At 32.9% G+C, this 19,877-nt stretch overlaps 1 protein-coding gene across 2 annotated transcripts in view; it reads right to left on the bottom strand.

Moving 5' to 3' along the window:
• Positions 1–2,989: 2,989 nt before the first annotated feature.
• The window catches only part of Cip4 (formin-binding protein 1-like Cip4), a 180,788-nt gene continuing 163,900 nt past the window's right edge, over positions 2,990–19,877 (bottom strand). The window contains exons 9-15 of one of the 2 annotated variants that reach the window (XM_088277536.1): positions 15,569–15,667; positions 13,952–14,045; positions 13,166–13,298; positions 11,958–12,062; positions 10,031–10,239; positions 8,737–8,896; positions 2,990–7,743 (exon numbers count right to left, since the gene is read on the bottom strand). In XM_088277536.1, coding sequence (XP_088133662.1) covers positions 8,742–8,896; positions 10,031–10,239; positions 11,958–12,062; positions 13,166–13,298; positions 13,952–14,045; positions 15,569–15,667 — 795 coding nt within the window. In that variant the 3' untranslated portion in view covers positions 2,990–7,743; positions 8,737–8,741. The remainder of the gene's footprint in view (positions 7,744–8,736; positions 8,897–10,030; positions 10,240–11,957; positions 12,063–13,165; positions 13,299–13,951; positions 14,046–15,568; positions 15,668–19,877) is intronic. The other variant, XM_088277535.1, reaches the window with a different exon arrangement.

Raw genomic sequence — 19,877 nt, 5'->3', positions numbered from 1 at the left:
CCATTTTTATAGCACGAGATTTAATAATGTGAAATTACATAAGTCTTCATGTCAAAATTCCATAGAAATTGTCACAATGTAGAAGAAGATCATAATCCCCGACATAATGCATTTTCTATGGATTTTACATATGATTTTTGTAGGCTTTTGATTTGGCTAGATTTATCTTTCTTATAAAATTCTTCACTATAAATGATGTGTCAGATTATTATTTTAAAATGTCTTTATTTTTTATTGTATAAACATAGTTGTTGTTAAATATAATATATATAAATGAATGTGAAAAATCCAAAAGCATAAATGATTTAAAATCTCCCCTTATTATTGTGTAAATTCAATTTATCTTATACTTTAATTTAAGTACCTAAATGTAACTCTATATTATTATGAATGGAAATACACATATATTATATCACTGGTTAGCCCGAAATACAAGTCAATTGGTGTTTGTAGGTGGCACACACTTTCCAGAATATGTATTTTTAGTGGCTGGAGCGGGAGTCATAGACCTTCGCCCACTGGGTGCTGTATAAACCACAATGTTTGTAACTGGGTGTAACAAATAAATAAACACAATATTTTGAAACTGTTTTTTATTTATTTAATTAAATGCTTCCCTTTCTAATCGAAATAAGCATCGGAATTTTACACTACCGTATTTTATGGACTAGGAATTTTGTACTACCGTATTTTATGGACTATAAGACACTTTTTTCTTGCCTCCGAAATCCAGGTGCATTTTATACTCGAAATTAATACAAAAATGTTTGTCTTAAAATGGCGATATATTCAATACCACGAAGTACACAAAAACACACTACAATTGTGTCGCCTACTGTCAAAATCCGCCAGATCCATGTAAGTCGATTTCATACAAAATGCTAAATTCTCCGGGTGACATTTATGTTTAAAAAATTTATCTATCTTTGGATAAAATATTATGATATAGAGAATTTTCCCATTTTGTAAGAAAATTATTCAGTAATTAAAAAAAAAACGAGACAAACCAATAATGACGTCATCTTAATTTTTGACCTATCCACGCTCTCTGATTAGCCGATATGGGTCAGAAGGCAAGTTCCATGAATATAGTGGAATTTGAAATACAAAGCTGTTTTTAAGTATTTCTAGCAGGGTTTTCAAGTATATAATTATTTTAAACAAGAAAACCTACAATTGGCATTCCAATTACTCGATATATATTTACTCATATATTTTTAAATCTTATAAAATTGGATCTGGCGGATTTTGATAGTAGGCGACACAATTGTGTAATGCGATGTTTTCAGAGGCAAACACCTAACAAGGATTCCTTGAGACCCAAAATTTTGGTTTTTAAAAAAAAAAAATATTTTCCAGTCGTCTACCAATCAGGGTGTCCAGGGTTCGGTTGATCTGGTTAATTTAACTAAGAAATAAAACTTTATTAACATAAACAGTGTACTTACCTATTTAGTTTTAAATTTAAGAAATCAGCTCTCAAAAGAAACATTAATCATGGTCTCTGTTGACTAATGATTTTAAAGACCACTCCATTAGCCAAAGAAATGACGCTTCTTGATAATGTGGATCTTAAAACTGGTATATGTCATCATGTTAGATGAGTTACATATTAAAATTGTCATAATAGAATTTAGATGTAGAGTCTCATTATTACACACAGTTTCCATCAGCCCCCAATTTTCAGTTTTGACAAAGATCGTAGTAGCACCTAAAGGTTAGTTGAAATAAAGAGGCAAATTTGAAAAAAGATTATTTATTTCCTTACAATTTTATTTTAGACAAATAATTTTCTATTGTTGGTGTTATCTTTGAAATAATGTTGACCTCACACGGCCAAAATGCCTTTCCAAATTCTGAATAATAATTAAATGTATTCATTTCAGCCCTTTGTGAATTCAGAAAAGAATTCCGGAGATGTGAGGCCAGTCATGGAAAAAAACATAATGACAGTATTGCTTTTAAAAGCAAAACATATATTTTGGTTAGCTAAAAAAATAATAATTAGTGGTATAGGAAGATTAAAACAATATATGTACACAGTAATTAGCTACTTAAAAATTAATAGCACAAACACAAGATATGTTGAGGGGCAAGCTCGCGATTAATAGCAAGCTGACCGAGGAACCATACATTTCAGGCTCATACAATAATTTTAAAAAACAAGATAATATAAAATAATAAAAACAAACTAGAACTGCCAACATATGCACACAGTGCACATAGAAAATAAATTCTTATAACTTTCCAGTTATTTCCAATAATTGTTTTTAAATTTGAGGAAGACCGAGAAAAACTTGGCATGATCAAATATTTCAAATACTTGAAAGTGGTCAGGTCAGGAGACGGAATAATCGGCGTGTATGTATGAGAAGATGTACGAATGCGGAAGAGGCGAAGATTGTATGCAAAGACAAATTGGTGTGGCGTTCTATTCTCTCTGCCTACTGCTGCGGAAAAGCGGTGTGATTGGTTATAAGTAATGACTTTTTAAAACATTTTATAATCATATTTCAATTTCATAAACTTTTGTCATTTTGGCAATCTTAGAGTGAAGATTTCAATTAAACAGTAAACAGAATACAATAAACCATAATTCCATATAAAGTAATAATGATTTTTTTAACCCGTGGTTTAATTTAAAATATATATATATATATATATATATATATATATCTTTAATATTGGATAGTTTGAGTTTATCAAAGTTGAAAGACGAAAAGTTGTGTTAAAAAAATTATTACATTACCTTGAGCAATCGAAATGGCTCTGGAATATACGAGATTGGATGGGGATCAGGACCATCGGCGCTGTTTAGAGCCGCCCAAGACAAGGACAATTATTCTCAAGTGATAGTCGATGTCAAAGAGACCTGACATAACACGCACAGAAGAAGAAAAATCAAAATAGTCAATGGAATCAAGTGACAGTTCTAGTATCCGAATACACCCAAAAAAGGGTCGCCATGACGAAAAATAAAACAAAAAAATAAAAGAAATAATTTTTAATATGAAAATAAAAACAAAATTATAAAAAATGGAACAACTCACATTTGTCTATAGTTTTAGCACAGTTAATAATATAAAATATATACAATTTGTATCGCACTAAATAAATCTTCAATTAAACGTAGAAGGGACACCTTTACATGAAACATTATGGCGTGGAAATGGAGTTCCACATAGCAAACAATCATTTTGTGTCTAACTTAATGGGTAATATGCACAATTTTACACAAATGATTGGCGAACAGTAAAACATAAATATTACAATAACTTATTTGAGTTTACCGTATATTCCCAATACAAGGCAGGGTTTTCTCATTAGACTATAAAGAAAAAGATACAGATTGAATTAGTTCACTTATATCTAAAAACAATATTTTTTCAGATATATATTTATTAAATCATAGTGCCTGAGAGGATTTCTTACAAAAAATAACTATACAAATTAGCTAACAATATATTATAATTTGAAGAGTATATTTCTCCAGTCGTATATAATTAAATAAGCGTTTTGTATAACCTAACTGACATTCATGGGTTAGAATAAGAGTGCCTTATATTCTGGATTATACGGTATGTTAGAAAGTTAAACACTGAACTTATATTGATAGGTAGATTTCTTACCTAACCACAGCACAACGGGATGTTTTATTCAATAATAACACGGATTAATTACGTCTAGTCAATTAACATCAGGGAAAATCATCCACATATTTAATTTAAATAGTTATTTTACGTCAAAAATAAATATGTCAACTACAAATAATGCACTGCAACTGCCTTTTTTCTATATATTTTTGTTTCAATTCGTCATTTTTATAAAATCATTTTCTAATAAAGTGAGCAATTTGGTAAATGACAATTCATTCAATGGCTTCACATTTGGAAAATCAAAATATAAGACATTAACTAATTTGTTTGTTTTAAAACGTATTTGTACTTTTATTGCAATAAATACAAAATCTGGAGAGTTTTCAAACATTTTGAAGAGATTATTTCAAAATTACACATATTTTTATTGCAATAAATACAAAATCTGGAGAGTTTACAAACATTTCGAAGAACTTATTTCAAAATTACACATATTGATTTGTCAGTTTTTGCAGTATACTCACTATATAGTACAACTTACAAAATAAATTTGTTATAAAATATATTTTATTAAAACTTTATTATAATTTCAATCAGTTTTGAAGCAAACAAACACACCAATTAATAAGTCTCAAGAAGCTGTTTGCTTCGAAATTGGTTGATATTATAATTAAGTTATAAGACATAAAGCGATTTTACAACATAGTTATTTTGTGAGTTATAAAATGGAAAATCTCAAAGTTAGTGCTTCGAATATAAATTGTAATCACTAAACGGTGTTTACAGATCTACGAGAACAATATACCAAACACTTTTATAGCTCCATAGCTATTATTGAATATAATTCACGGAAGCAGTGTCGATTTAAACACTAAGTTTTATAATACAATATGCAGTCGACCACAGTTGGTGCAATCGGATGAGCTTAATGAAACGTATAAAAATAATTGACGCGCTTAATAAATTCACTAGGCTGATGGAATCTAACAGTTTGCGGTAAGTACAGAGGGACTAACTAGACTATATTTACACAAGCACTTCGAACACTCCACTGTACAGGTTATACCACTCGATAAATATACAATACGACCCGCTTACTCTATATAGCTAATCATATACACTACACACCTAAGATTAATCTTACAATAAAAGAAATGGCATGTATCAATATGACAATACAACTTTGTTACTTAAATATAAACATTACTATTATTTATATTATCAACCCATTTAAAATGTCGGATGAAAAATATTATTGACATTGGAAAGTGAAAAGGCCTAGTGAGATAAATAAAAATACAAATTCTTATAATTTTATCTAATAAAATGAGTTATTCAAGACGCATCAAAGATTTTTAAATGTAAAAATCATTTTTTTGTTGTTAAATCTTCACTATATAAAATGCATGGAATAGTGCATCGAGCCTTTTCAGTTTTCAATGTCCATATATCAAAATGAACTGTTACAGAAACAGACAATACAATTCACTCGTTCAAGCTTACAAACTAATTTCACTAATTCCTTGTTTATTCATTTTCGGTGTGATGTTTTCCCATTTTTACTGGTAGTCAATATAAATAAATATATTACACAACAGACTCAGGAGTTAACGAAGAAAGAAATACAGGTTCGATTAATTTCCAGGTAAAATCAAATATACTACAGACAAATCATTTTGCATCAATCAATAAAAATTTTGCGCACTGTGGCGCGTCAGTCATGATCTTTTTATATAATTTGCGAAATTCTGAGTATTTCGTTTGATATATGCATTCATCGAACCCGGGTCCTCCAGAACGGTAGCCGAGCGTGCTGACCATTACACTACGGAGGCGGACAAAACCCGGCTACCGTTCTGGAGGACCCGGGTTCGATTCCCAGGGGGGATAAGAATAAATATGAGTGATTTTTTCACTGTAATATTTATTCAATATTACCCTGGACTGGTACTTGAAGCGGAGGGCCGATCACCTTTCCTTCATGTGTAAACGATCAAGATAACACTGTGTTTATATGACGCAGTGCCCTATGCACCATTAGGGTGCGGATAAGGGTTTTATTATTATTATTATATGCATTCATTCTTTTCAGTAGTTATCTTAGATAAGAAAAGAAGTTGTAAGGAAAATTATAATTTGTGTGTTTGGGCGCCAAGCCATCGAATTTACTTGCTTTTTTCTGTAGATATGTGTACTAAACACATATATGTTTTCGTTCATTATTAATGCAAGTGCTTTTATGCTATTTAATTATTTTTTAAAACCATCTTCAATTGGAAACATCTCAGTTAAGTCAAGATTCTGCTGCATAAATATGCTTATAAATGACAAGAAATCTAAATGATTTCCACTTGCAGAAATTAGCTGTAAGTTCAAGTAAGGTTGTAAGGGATTATTATTAATTTGATCTAATCAGAAGTGGGACAGGAGTGTATCCAACAAATACATGTTAATTATTATTTTTAATTAAATATACAATCACATTTAGAGGGAAATAATTTAAATCAAACTCATTATAGTCTTAAATATAAGTTCTCGAGATATAAATATATATTTATTTATTTATAAAGATGAATTCATTAGTGTTTGAACGCTTCCAATCCAAAAATGCTAACACAAAACTTGTATTATTAATTTTGCATCAACTTTGATTAATAACATGACGATTTAAATATACAAAATAAAACACAACTTTTTTGAGTTTATTAATGTAAACATAACAATTAATTAATATAAATTTTATATTTTCACCTGTCGATGAGAACATGTGTAGTTCTCAATACTAGTCATGTTCACATTAATAAACTCAAAAAAGTAGTCTTACACAAGTGTTTTATTTTTATATTTAAATAAAACAAAACTAGTTCAAAATAAATAACGAAGATATTGGCTTAGTATGCAAATCACATACAGTAAGCATTGTGTCAAAAATGAGTTGGAAAATTATATACAAAACAGATATACCCAAAAGAAACTTGTTCAGTTTTACATTATTTACATGAGTAAAAATACATCACTTAAAAATATATATATTAAAATTGTTATAATAATTAGAGATGTACCGGCTCAGCTACTGGTTCGGTCAGTTATCCGACTACCATCTAGTCGGGCAGGACTTCGATATGTGATATAAATTTATATATCGCTTTCCATTTCATGAGTTTGAATTCCATATACCGTCAGCTTAACCCTAAAGTGTCTAACTCCATCCGAATTCACAAGAGAGAATAAAAACTATATAATAACCATTTAATGACATTCATCTGTTTAAATAAAAAATGTTTCATTGTATTCATGCATACATATGAATAAATCACATTTTACTCTCTGTACATACTTCTACACATGTGATAATTCTTGGATTAAATTGACATATTATCATGACATGCATATTATCGAGATATATTTGTTCAATAATTTCAAAATACTTCAGAATATCAGTTCATTTCATTTTTTTTATTACTTTTAATTTTATCTGTTTAAGGTGATTCAGTTGGCTAGGCCATGTACTTCGCATGCCTCCCGAGAGCCTATACCAAGCTTGCCTCTTTACAAGGCATCAGGCTCCCATAGCGAACATCCACTGCTGCCAATCCGTTGACAGTTCAAGACACGGACCTGACTTGCAGTTCATGAACTCCATATATTCCAGATATGGATAAATAAAAATAAAAATTTATGTTGATTGTTCTTAACAAAAATATTTCATATTATTTTTGCTACCATAATAATTGGATGCGGTAAATTGCAAAGGTGAGTTGGCGCAGTCGGATCGGAAGCGTTCGTTTCAATAGAAGTAAGAGATACACAATAATATAAGTTTGACAATTAGAGACAGGGGAAAGTGTAAGCAACTACATATAGACATTGAGCATTGAAATTGCACTAATACGTACGCATACTCCAATCGCACACACTGTAAGATGAAAAAAATAACATTTCTCCTTGACAATGCGATTGTCGGTTATATATATAAATAGTTTAGATAGTAATAGTAGGTAGAGTGTTTGTAACTGTACACGGCGCGCACGTCACGAGCTGTCGGCTCTCGCGGGGTTGGCCACTCGGAAATCAATTCACAGAATGTGGCAGCTCCACCAGGCGATGTCTCTGGAAACAGAACGCCATAAGGGTCCCAATCTTGTCTCTTCATTCACCATATCAATGAAATCAATTAGTTGGTCAATAAATGAATGTTTGGTTTATTGAAAACTATTTTATTTTCAGAGATTTTTACTACGTATAATTGCGTATATTTGAAGCGCCAACATTGTGATTTTCCATTTTATAATTAAAATGTAACTTTGTTTTAAAATCACTTTAAGTATTTTATTATAACTTAATTATAATGTCTACCGATTTCGAAGCTAACCGCTTCTTTATCAAGACTGATTACTGATAAAGAAGCGGTTAGCTTCGAAAATGGTGGACATTATAAATAAGTTATAATAAAACACTAATATTGATTTTAAAACAAAGTTACATTTTAATTATAATTTTTATTATATTTATTAATTTTTATAATTTAAGATAATAATTGAAAAAGAATACTATTGACTCCAGAGACATTGAAGTATGCTATCATATATATTTAACATCACCCGGGACTGGTTCAGGAAGAGCAGGACTGATCATCGTGCCTTCAAGGAATTAACGATCAAGTGTGTCGATACAATATGATATTATGCTCCATTAGGTTTGTGTAAGGGTTAGAAGAATATATCATGGGCATACTGGCAAAAAACTTAAACTCTCAAACCCCTGTTTTAATAATCCCTAGTATGTAAAGCTTTTAGCCTGTATAAAATACCCGCTATTAAACTTGAATTTACTTTTCAAACTAAACAAATATGACATTTCAAACTCCTGCCACTTTATAGAATGTTGAAAACTTTATAATATGCATCATTAAGTTAAAATTGCATATTTTTGACGTCGAAGGGCGTGTAGGAACAATTTGAAGAAAGTTTATATGGTTGCGGGTTTACTTTTTTGTACCTAAACGTACAAAAACAGCTCGTTGCATTCAGGTGATAATGTAGCAGCATATCACATACCTTCAGGTAGGGTGGCCAAAGTGATAAACTAAAAAATAAATATTGCTTTTGTTATATTGTTGACTGGGAGGGAATGGACTCACTGTGACTATGTGTAGAGCGTGCACTGTATGTAGGTGGTGGGCACGAAGCCCTCCTGGCGCAGGTCGGCGCGCCGCACGCGCGTCCAGCCGTCTCCCTGATCCAGCTCCACCAGCAGCAGCTCCTCTCCCTCCCGCATGCCCATCGACCCCTCCGACGTCGCTGCAACACCACACACACTCACACATTATACCGCTAGCCCTCTTAGATACCTCTCGGAGATTTTAGTTGATACCAAACTTTCCTCAAAGGAGTATGGCCGTACATGAACGGCCGCGCTTGTAATTAAAGCCCGGTGACATTTATATCTAAAGTGGCACTTGTACTGCCATCTGTGAAAATATGTTGCTTGTCGACTAAGATATAAAACTCACACCCGGACCGGTTAAAAACCTTGTTAGTTTAATTAATATTTAATAATAAAAATAATAATCTTGGATAATTTAAACAATATCATTTTTGTCATGATTTCTTTCTTATTGATTGTGGCTGGTACACGTGATATGACACAATTCAAAAGATAACACTCTATCAACCACCCTGTTCTTGGTACAAGAGCCGAGTTGTGCCACTCTGTATGGCAATTTATGTATTTTTACGGTGCACATGTCTGACAGCTCAAAAAATGAAGTCAAAACAAAGTATATAGTGTAAGCCACTGGTGGCCGACAAGGCATTATTGGAATGTCTTGTGTCGGCCACCGGTGGCTGACAAGGCAGTCAAAGTGCTTAAGTACTGACAAATTACATATACAGATACGTATCTTAACCGCCCTACACATACGACCGTACGAGATACGCGCATTTTTCCTGCACCATTCCGCACTAACTCGTATCAGGTACGAGGTACGCACGAGAAAAAATATCTTTGCCAAAAATATTTGAGGCGTACCGGATACACATCCGGACAAGAAAGAGAGAAAGAGAAGGGACGTGATAACGAGAAAGTACATCAGTTCCATCCAAAATGCACCTATTTTGTACATCAGTTCCATCCTAAATGCACCTATTTTGTACATAAGTGCCATCCTAAATGCACTTATTTTGTACATCAGTTCCATTCTAAATACAAAATTTTGTCAGGTATGAACACAACTAACATTTTTTTCATAATACTGTAGAAGAAAAAGTGTTTTTTTTTTATTTGTCTCTCAGAAAATAACCTGAGAGTAGGTTGGTTAAATAGAGCCGAAACCATCTGCGGACTCGGGGCACAAACCATTCTAAAGATTGGTCAAATACCTCGTGAGGATATGAGCTAGATTTGTGTGAAGGCAAGGCAAGGCGGTGTGTTACCTTCGAAGGGGTAGAGCGCCTTGCAGGTGCCGAGCGGCTGCAGCGGCTCCGCCTCGTAGAAGTCGTCCGCGTCCGCGTCCATGTCCCCCGCGGCGTCGGGCTGTTCCTCGGCGCCCCCCACGGCCCCGTTGCTGCCCCCGGCGCCCCCGCCCGCGCCCCCCAGGCTGTTGTGCGAGGTGCCCAGGCCCGACTCGGGACTGCCGCCCGACCTGCCGGAGAGGACACTGAGCTCTTTACTTGCACCATACGGACACTACTACAACTTGCCAAAGGTCAATCTTAAATCTTTATTATTATTATAAATTTTTTTTTAAATTAACACACTTCCGACAGGTGTATTTCACTCCTGCGGACGGCTGGCAACAGGATTCGATAATTATGTACATATCGCTGGTCATATCGATCACTCCTTTCAAGAACGTCATAAATCAAAAAACTTGATTTTTCATGAGAACGTTTTTAAAGTTTAAAATATAATACAATGTTTAAAAAATAAATATCAAGCCACTAATTGAACTTTTTACTGTGCTACAGATCTTTTTAGGTAAAACCAGAAGGTTTTTTCTCCATTTGAAAAATATTTAGTTTATTTAAAAATATAATAAAACAATACATTTTCTCAAAATGCAAAAACAACAGTTTCTGCCCTGTAGCGGGTAAATATTAAGTTAAAAATGTGCCTTTTTTGCTGGGATATAGTAAATTTTTTGGGCATTCCGAAAACATGCACAACTGAAAATTCACAATTTTTGATTTATGACGTTCTTGAAAGGAGTGGGCGATATGCCAAAGGGCCACAATGCAAAAAAAATCTAAATCATCCTATTTGAAAAAGACACCCATGATAGTGTTAGGAATGGACATTTGTAACGCTAGAATCACGAGTCATTTCGAATATGAAAATGTTAACAATTTAGATATCATTTTTGGAATTTAATTTAATTCATTAACCAGCGATATAGTTAGGACCTTAACAAAGACATTGGTACAAAATATTCATATAAAAACATTAACTATTTAATTCCTTCTATTCTGACTTTGAAATGAGGCCGGCGTAGAAGGTAAAAATACCCTTCCCGTCCTTAAGCATCAATCGACCAAACGGGTAGAAATACTTCTTCTTCTTCTTCTTTTTAATGGCTTTTCACCCTTCTTAAGTGTTCTAGCCAGTGTAACCTAGTTCTACCTTTCCCGTTCAAAATGTGTTGAAAAGAGAAATATTTAGGTTTTTATCATTTATAAAAATACTATTTTATACAATATCTGTGAGCCTAAGTGGCTTATTATTACAAATAGGTAATAAATTGTGATAGAGTGGGTTCGAACCCAGAAACTCAAAGTAGTGATAATGATGATAAAATTAGAATGTTTAACGATGAAAAAATGCGCATCGATAGTCACAACTACCAAGGACAAGACAAACACATTTCGCTCACTCCTTTCAAGAACGTCATGAATAAAAAAAAAATGATTTTTCAGGAGATCCTTTTTAAAGTTTAAAAATATAATACTATGTATTAAAAATAATTATCAAGCCACTAATTGAACTTTTTACTGTCCAACAGATCCTTTTAGGTAAAACTGAAGGTTTTTTCTCAGTTTGAAAAATATTTTGTATATTTAAAAAAATAATTAAACAATACCTTTTCTTCAAAATGTAAAAACAACACTTTCTGCCCTGTAGCGGGTAAATATTAAGTTAAAAATATGCCTCATTTGCTGAGATATAGTAAATTTTCTGGGCATTCCGAATACATGCACAACTGAAAATTGTAAATTTTTTATTTATGACGTTCTTGAAAGGAGTGAGCGATTTGTTGTCCGCAGTATGTGAAGTTACTGCACCCCGATATAGTACAAAAACACCGTCTAGGCGGGTAAAATGCGTCTGGCTGTTTAAAGAATGATATTATATAGGAATGGTTACCCGTGGTGAGGTTGTGGCGTGTGCGGTGCGGAGTGCTTGGCCTGCCCCACACTGCTGTCACTCGCCGATCTCGACAGCGACTCCTCGTTACTGCCAATGGAATGTCTGCAAGCCAAACGATTCAATCGTTTGAAAATGCACAATGATGCAATAGATAAAGAATTGTACATAAATAAATAAATAAAACCCTTATCCGCACCCAATGGTGCATAGGGCACTGCGTCATATAAACGCAGTGTTATCTTGATCGTTTATACATGAAGGAAAGGTGATCAGCCCTCCGCTTCAGGTACCAGTCCAGGGTAGTATTGAATAAATATTACAGTGAAAAAAATCACTTGTATTTATTTTACCCCCTTTGGGAATCGAACCCGGGACCTCCAGAACGGTAGCCGAGCGTGCTGAGCATTGCACTACGGAGGCGGACATAATAGTAGAAATTGCTTCTTCCTCTTCTTCTTACCCTTGCCTGCACCCAATGGTGTGTAGGGCACAGCATCGAATTGATGCAATGGTAAGTTAACTGTTGATTATACGAGGGAAAGAAAATCTGTCTGGCGCTTCAGGTACCAGTCCAGCAAATATTATAGTGACCAAACCCAGGACCACCAGAACGGCAGCCAAATGTAGTAATCACTACACTATAGAGGTGGTCTCCATAGTATAGAAATTTTATTACATATCAATGAAAATCATGACCCAATATAGAACCCAATGCATCGTTAGGCATGGATCAGAATATTCTATATATTTCACAATGTCCTAACTACTAAAAATAATATCCAAATGCCACTTTAAACAGAGACAATGAAATTCATACATTTTCTCTTTTTTCGACTTTAACCGCCCTACACATACGAACGTACGTGATGCGCGTGGTTTTTCTTTACCATTCCACGCTAACCGGTATGGCCTACGCGCACGAGAAAAGAACTATTCCACAAATATTTAATGCGTACCGGATACGCTGACAAATTTTTGTCAGGTTTTATACCTGACAATATTTTGTGACAACAAACGTCGTGATTTTTGTGCTTGTTTATAAAAAATATGCCTGAAAATAACCCGAAGGTAGGGTGGTTAAAGGCATATATTCAATCGTATCCTTTTTAATGGTATTAAAATAGTTCAATATAATTGCCAAAAGTTATGCCTTGCACTATCGGAAAGGCATGAATACCGGGCAAGTTATCGAGGCAAAATGTTACCTGTGACCCCCTCCGTTGAGGCCGGAATGCGGGGTCTGCGTGGCCTCTCCCGAGGCGGCCTCCAGCCAGGCGGTGTACCTGCCCAGCTCCCCCCGCAGCTTCTCCAACTTGTGCCCGCACTCGTTCAGCTGACCTGTAAGGAATGGTGATGGATTTACAAACTTGTATTTATTTAGATTGGCAGCGACAGGGATATTGGAAGCTTTTAAATGTAAATTCACAGTAAAATCGGGATACAATTTTATGTTGTTTCACATTTTCAATCAATTTCGCAACTTAGTTAAAAAAAATATTGCTTTGCAAAAGCAGGTCTGTCAGGAAGCCTAGATGCTTCTGTATCAGATCTGAGAATGCGGTGGGACAGCTTTTAATGACCTGTATGGAATAAACTTGCTTTTGAACAGAATGGAACTGTCTACGCTTCTAATAAACTAAGTGAGGATACTGTGAAAACTGACCGATTCAAAAGAAAAATTTAATGAGTTGCTACGTGAGAATATTGTGAAAACTGACCCAAGTTAAAATAAAAATGAAAAGAGTTGCTGTGTGAGCGTATTGTGAAAAATTACAAAGTTAAATAAAAATTAAAAGAGTTGCTATGTCAAAAATTTTCAAGATAAAATAAAAATTGAATGAATTTCTATGTGAGCATACTTTGAAAACTGACCGAGTCAAAATTAAAACAAAACAAAACGAGGTGAAAATTTATGCCAAAGTGAATGAATGGTTGGGTTTGCCAAGAAATTCAGCAGCATAGCTATACTCGTACGTGTCTATCCTATTTACCTTCAACCGTCATGGGGTCCCCGAGGGCAGGGTTGGCTTCGTACACTCCCTTCATCTTCATGAGCCCGTCCATAGCGGCTTGTTCTTGATTTACCTGCAAGGCGAATCAAAATATTAACATTCGGTAAATAACAAGTTTTGCTTAGTAAATACCGCTATTTCTTAAAATCGATTGTGAAACGTGTTGCGATGCATTACGCATCATTTTCATACGGTGTTTGAATGTCTGCCACCGTAGTGTAATGGTTAGCATGCTCGACTACCGCACTGGAGGTCCCGGGTTTTATTCCCAGGGGGGGTCAAATAAATGTAAGTAATTTTTCTACTCTAATATTTATTAAATATTACCCTGGACTGGTACCTGAAGCGAAGGGCTGATCACCTTTCCTTGATATGTTAACCGGATCCACGCGGCTCGCATAACCGTTTGTGTTTTTACAAGACATGCCCCATACGCGGCTGACATAAGCGTTTGTGTTTTCACTTTGCTCCAAGTTTCGAACCTCAGTTCAACTTGGAGGGATTTTTTCATGGTGTGGAACTTTGGATAAAATAATACGTCAATCCTCGGCCTTATGACATCTGTTGAAATATCTGACTAATAATTTGTAACATCACAAGGATAAATAAAACAACAGATCCCTGATTTTTCTTGCGGTCGGTAATTAGTCCGCGCCATAATCATGCCCTATATCTGTCTCACTCTCGACGCTACGCATCGCCAGTGGGTAAGAGTGACACACGATGCGTGCTTTGATTTATTTATGTTACGATCTAATTTGTTTATATTACGATATATTTCAAGAATAATGTGACACACGTGTATTATAGAGTACCAAAAAGGCACAATGAATCCCATTGAACGTTTTTGTTTAGGAAAATAAATCGTTTCTTAACTAAATACATGATAAAAGTAATCATTTAAAAAACGGCGAAATACCGCCGCGCACGGGCGTCTCTTAGGAACAAAGTTAACGCGTTTAAAAGGTTAATGTTTGAAAATGATATGGCATGCATCGAAACACGTGTCACAATAGATTTTAACAAATAGTGGTATTTATTAATAAAATTTTATCATTTAAGTAATAAATTTAGTGCTGAAAAAATGAATATAGGAAAGGTTAAAGTAGATTTATATTATCCACTGACACTTCGTGATGGAATTGCATTTTTAATATATTATTAGATTAAAACCAATATTTTTAGCTTTTCCACTTTATTTTTATTTGATCAGCGACCGGGTTTCGTCGTTACCGACATCATCAGACTGGTGGGAGGCTATACAAATTGTTATGTTATATATAAAACAAGGCAGGAGTTGATAACCATGATTTGATATAATTTTATTGAGATATCAAATCATGGTTATCAACTCCTGCCTTGTTTTATATATAACATAACAATTTGTATAGCCTCCCACCAGTCTGATGATGTCGGTAACGACGAAACCCGGTCGCTGGTCTAATAAAAATAAAGTGGAAAAGCTAAAAATATTGGTTTTAATCTAATAATATATTAAATGTTAAAGCAATTATTTATAGTATATCTCCCATAATGACTGGATAGAAAGTACTCTGTTATGCTTAAGAAGTAAAGTGAATGTAAAATGAGTGTTACCTGTCGTTTGAGTTCCTGTACTTTGGCAGCGAGCTTTTTCCGTCTCTGGTTTGGTGGCAGATCTCCGTAGTCCTCCTTTCCATCCATAGATATATTATTCTGAAAGGAGATTATAAAATGAAAACAAAAAAAAATGAAAGTCAATTGAAAAACAATAAAAAAATCATCAAAAACAATGAAACATATGAAAACTATTTGTATTTCTTTTTGTATTACATATTATCAAATCTATCATTTTAAATAGGCGTAAAATATGGTTTTGGAGAAAACAGAACTAACTCGCAGTTATAAATTGTATTTTATTTATTGATTTGGCGTTTAATTTGTAGAACCCCATTTAATTTATGTATTAACTTTTAAATCAAACACAGATATTTTGAGTCTACTAAGTTGTATCTTATTAACAAAAACACATTAATAATTAAAATTGTGACAATTGTTTCGCCTAGTTATGGCATTTTCAAACGAATATCGAATCTTATAAATTGTAACTATTTTTCTTGTTTTTAATATTTATACCGCATTAAAATGATCCACCATTTTCCTGATCGCAAAAAATTGAAGACGTCATGGTGTATTTAGGCAGATGCTCTAATGCAAAAGTGGTGTCTTAGGTTTGATTCAGTCCAATTAATTAATACATTGTTCTCGGGATGTTTTTTCATCAACTGACTTTCACCGACCATAATTAGTATACTAACTAGGATGATATACTAATCACATGTAACTGAAAACCCAATTCCAATCTGCACAATGTTTTTTGGCATCTTACACTGTACCAAAAGTAAGCAAAAATAATGCTTATAAGCGTCTCCCGCTCTCTACTAACAGTATGCAAAAGACACTTTTTAGCGTTTCCCGCAAACAATATGTTAATATCAACTGTCAACTAAAAACAAACAGATTTATTTTCAGTTGGTCTGTGTTATTTTTCACCCTCATTAATTTTTTCCCAACTGCATATAAGCCTGAAATATAGGTTTTACGGATTATTCCTTTTAAAAAATCTAGATAAGGCTTCATATTCTGCAAATTATATGATTCAACGGTGTCGATTTGTCTAACGGCTGTATGTTTTTTAAAAAGAGAACAATTTGACACACTTATCTTATAGAATATGTTTGGGCACCGTTTTTGCTTTTGCAAAATTGCAAAAAAATCGTAAATTAATGGCATTATTTTGGTTCCATTTTCTCCCATTCTAAAGATATGTTTCTCAAAGAGGATCAAGAGTTGATCAAACTTTTTTCCCTATTAAATTGTGAGTTAGCTCTGTTTTCACGGTACGTCATGGGAAAGCGATGGTTTACTATGGATATTCATAACATAAGCTAGGGGGGTTAATGGTAACAGATAAGCGAACAAGCGTTGAGTAAGCGACATACCTTTATAGAATTGCACGCCTCAATCAACTTCTGTCAGTCCACATGACAATGTGTTAGCGTGTTGGTAAGCGTGGAGGAATACAAAATAAACATTTTATATACACATAATACACATACATAGGCGGCAAAATATAACATCAAAAGCGAAAATTGACATGCCAACTAGACCCGGAATAAATTCAACTATTCTGACGATATTCTCTTTTTTTACTGACTTTTTTTCGTGAGTGTTGTAGCACAATATTGTATCTATAGTCTGATAACTTTGCACACTTCAGCATTGGAGTAAAACTAATATGACAAAGTGGAGAGTTTCTACAAAACATTGATATGACAGTGTAAAAACAGCATGTAGCTAGTAAATATTTAAAATTTTGTATGAATTTTTAATTTCATCTACAAAATATTGAACAAATATGAAACATTTTACTCAATGTAAATCTGTGCATTGAAAAATTAATGCTTTGTTATCTAAAAAAATATATTAACTGAGATACTATATTATTTATACATAGAGAAATTTCTTATATTTTAGACCAGTAGATAATGAATTCTGTAACAAATAATTCAATAAATAAAAATATAACTCAATACAGTTAACTGTAAATAATAATAACCTTACGTTTAAATTTGACTAAAGTTCAGTTGCAAAAAGACAGTAACACTAGAAAGACTAATGCAGTCATTTTTACGGCTGTCCAATTCAAAATGACAACATCGGACGCTTAATAGTAAACTAACCTAATCCATAATCCTAAATTGAGTTAAGTATACATAAAGGCATATTGTGACACCTTCAATGTTGCTATGTTGAAAATAATATTGTGAAATAGTTTTTTTCATCATCGTTGCAAGATGCCTCTAAATATACATTATTTATTTAATTTATATTTAAAGCACTAACTTTGTGATTTTACATTTTATAACTAAAATGTTACTTTGTTTTAAAATCACTATAAATATTTTATTATAACTTAATTATAATGTTTACAGGTTTTAAAGCTAACCTAACCGTCGGAATATTTTGAATTTTGTTTAAGTAGATAGTGTTTTAGTATTAATCAGTCTTGATAAAGAAGCGGTTAGCTTCGAAACCGGTAGACATTATCATTAAGTTATAATAAAATATTTGTAGTGATTTTAAAACAAAGTTACAGAATGATTATACATTATTTAAATCGGTTTCTGAAAATTTTGGAACAGGTCATTTTACTATCAAGCGTGCAACTTGTTTTCCGAAAAGCATTGAATCATTTTATCTTCTCTAAAAAAATAATTACTTATTTTTAAAGATACAAAAAGGACAAATTCGTAAAGAGAAATATTGCCTTTTCAAATTGAACAGCTATGAGAATTAGAGTCATCAATCTTCCCAGTATTATAAACGACTGTTGGGTAATATATCCAAAATAAAACAAGGTTTGTTGGATTGAATTCTACATTTATTTATGTATATGTTAATACGTGACGCGTTTCGTCTTCTTAGGACATTATCAAACACTCTTGTGAGTAAATGTAACGAAACGCGTCATGTATTAACATATACATAAATAAATGTGGCATTCAATCCAACAAACCTTGTTTTATTTTGGATATATTGCCCAACAATTCAATATGGAATTCTACTAACTGTCTGCAGTTACAATAAATTATAAACGATATATTTTTTTCATTTTGGAAATCGTTGAGGAAAAACTCTTAAAATATATATTTTAGACTGAATAAAATTATACAAAATCATATCTCGGAATTAAACGATGTAACCGCATGCAAAACCAAATAAATAAGGCGGAAAATCTATTTTTAAATACGTCTACTTACATGTTCATATAAATAGATGTTGATTTATTTGGAATGATATAGAGCCGCAGTGTGTCCGAACCCATGTGAAGAGGAAGGGTGAAGGGTGGATGGGGATTGGCGGGATGGGCAGAAAGGGAAAGGGAAGAAACCAACAGAAAAAAGAACAATGTTAATTATATGGTACACACGATGGATAATGTAGATAATATGAACAAAAGTCCACCTACTCAAAAATAATGTTTAGGTTTACCAAAAATATTTTAAAAACTCGGCCATGTTGCGGATATTATTCAATTTAAATTCAATTCAATTCAATTTATTCAATAATTAATATAAACATTACAAACTAACATTTAAGGCGTATACATTAAAAAAACAAATTAAAAAGTAAGCAAGAAGACTCTTGTTAAATTATGGGGCATGATCAATGAAAGATTGACAATGTCCATGATTTATTTTTCATTAATTGATTCGGCAGTCACTTTGTGGTAAAATCTATCCATTCTTAATTTATGTTTTACTTTGTAAATACCAGTATTTCTTAAAATCTATTGTGACATGCGGTTCGATGCTTTCCGCATCTTTTACAAAATGAAAATGATGCGGAATACATTGAACCAAGTTTCACAATACATTTTAAGAAATATTGGTATTTACCAAGCAAAATCAAAATTAAAAATTAAAATCATTCAATTAATGAAACGTGATTGTGGAACATGTATTCAACATATTCAAAGTAATTATGTAACAACATTTTCAAGTATTTGACATGGAGAAAGTCGTAAGGATTACTACACTCAATACCATGAAATAACATCGCCATGATGACATGACAGTATATCTAGCCTTAAACTGACTACGCATTTTGTTGTCATATCGTCAAATATTAATCCAACACTCTCAGAACAGGTAATTTAAAAATATTTTTGGTCACCATACAAATATGCAAATAAAATACATACAAAAATACTCAGATATTTTATTTAATGTTACAGAATAAAGCTGAACAACCCTTAGCACTCCCTTGTTATACGTTTTTTTATACTTAGCACTAATTGTTTGCTTTACGAAATAGAGTTTCATATGGGAACTATGTAGTATGTATTAAAATTTAATTATTT

The sequence above is a fragment of the Brachycentrus maculatus genome, unplaced genomic scaffold, assembly GCF_059751285.1.
Source record: "Brachycentrus maculatus isolate JH-2025_06_01 unplaced genomic scaffold, ASM5975128v1 h1tg000046l, whole genome shotgun sequence".
Classification (NCBI taxonomy): domain Eukaryota; kingdom Metazoa; phylum Arthropoda; class Insecta; order Trichoptera; family Brachycentridae; genus Brachycentrus; species Brachycentrus maculatus.
This window is presented reverse-complemented; position numbering and strand designations above follow the sequence as displayed.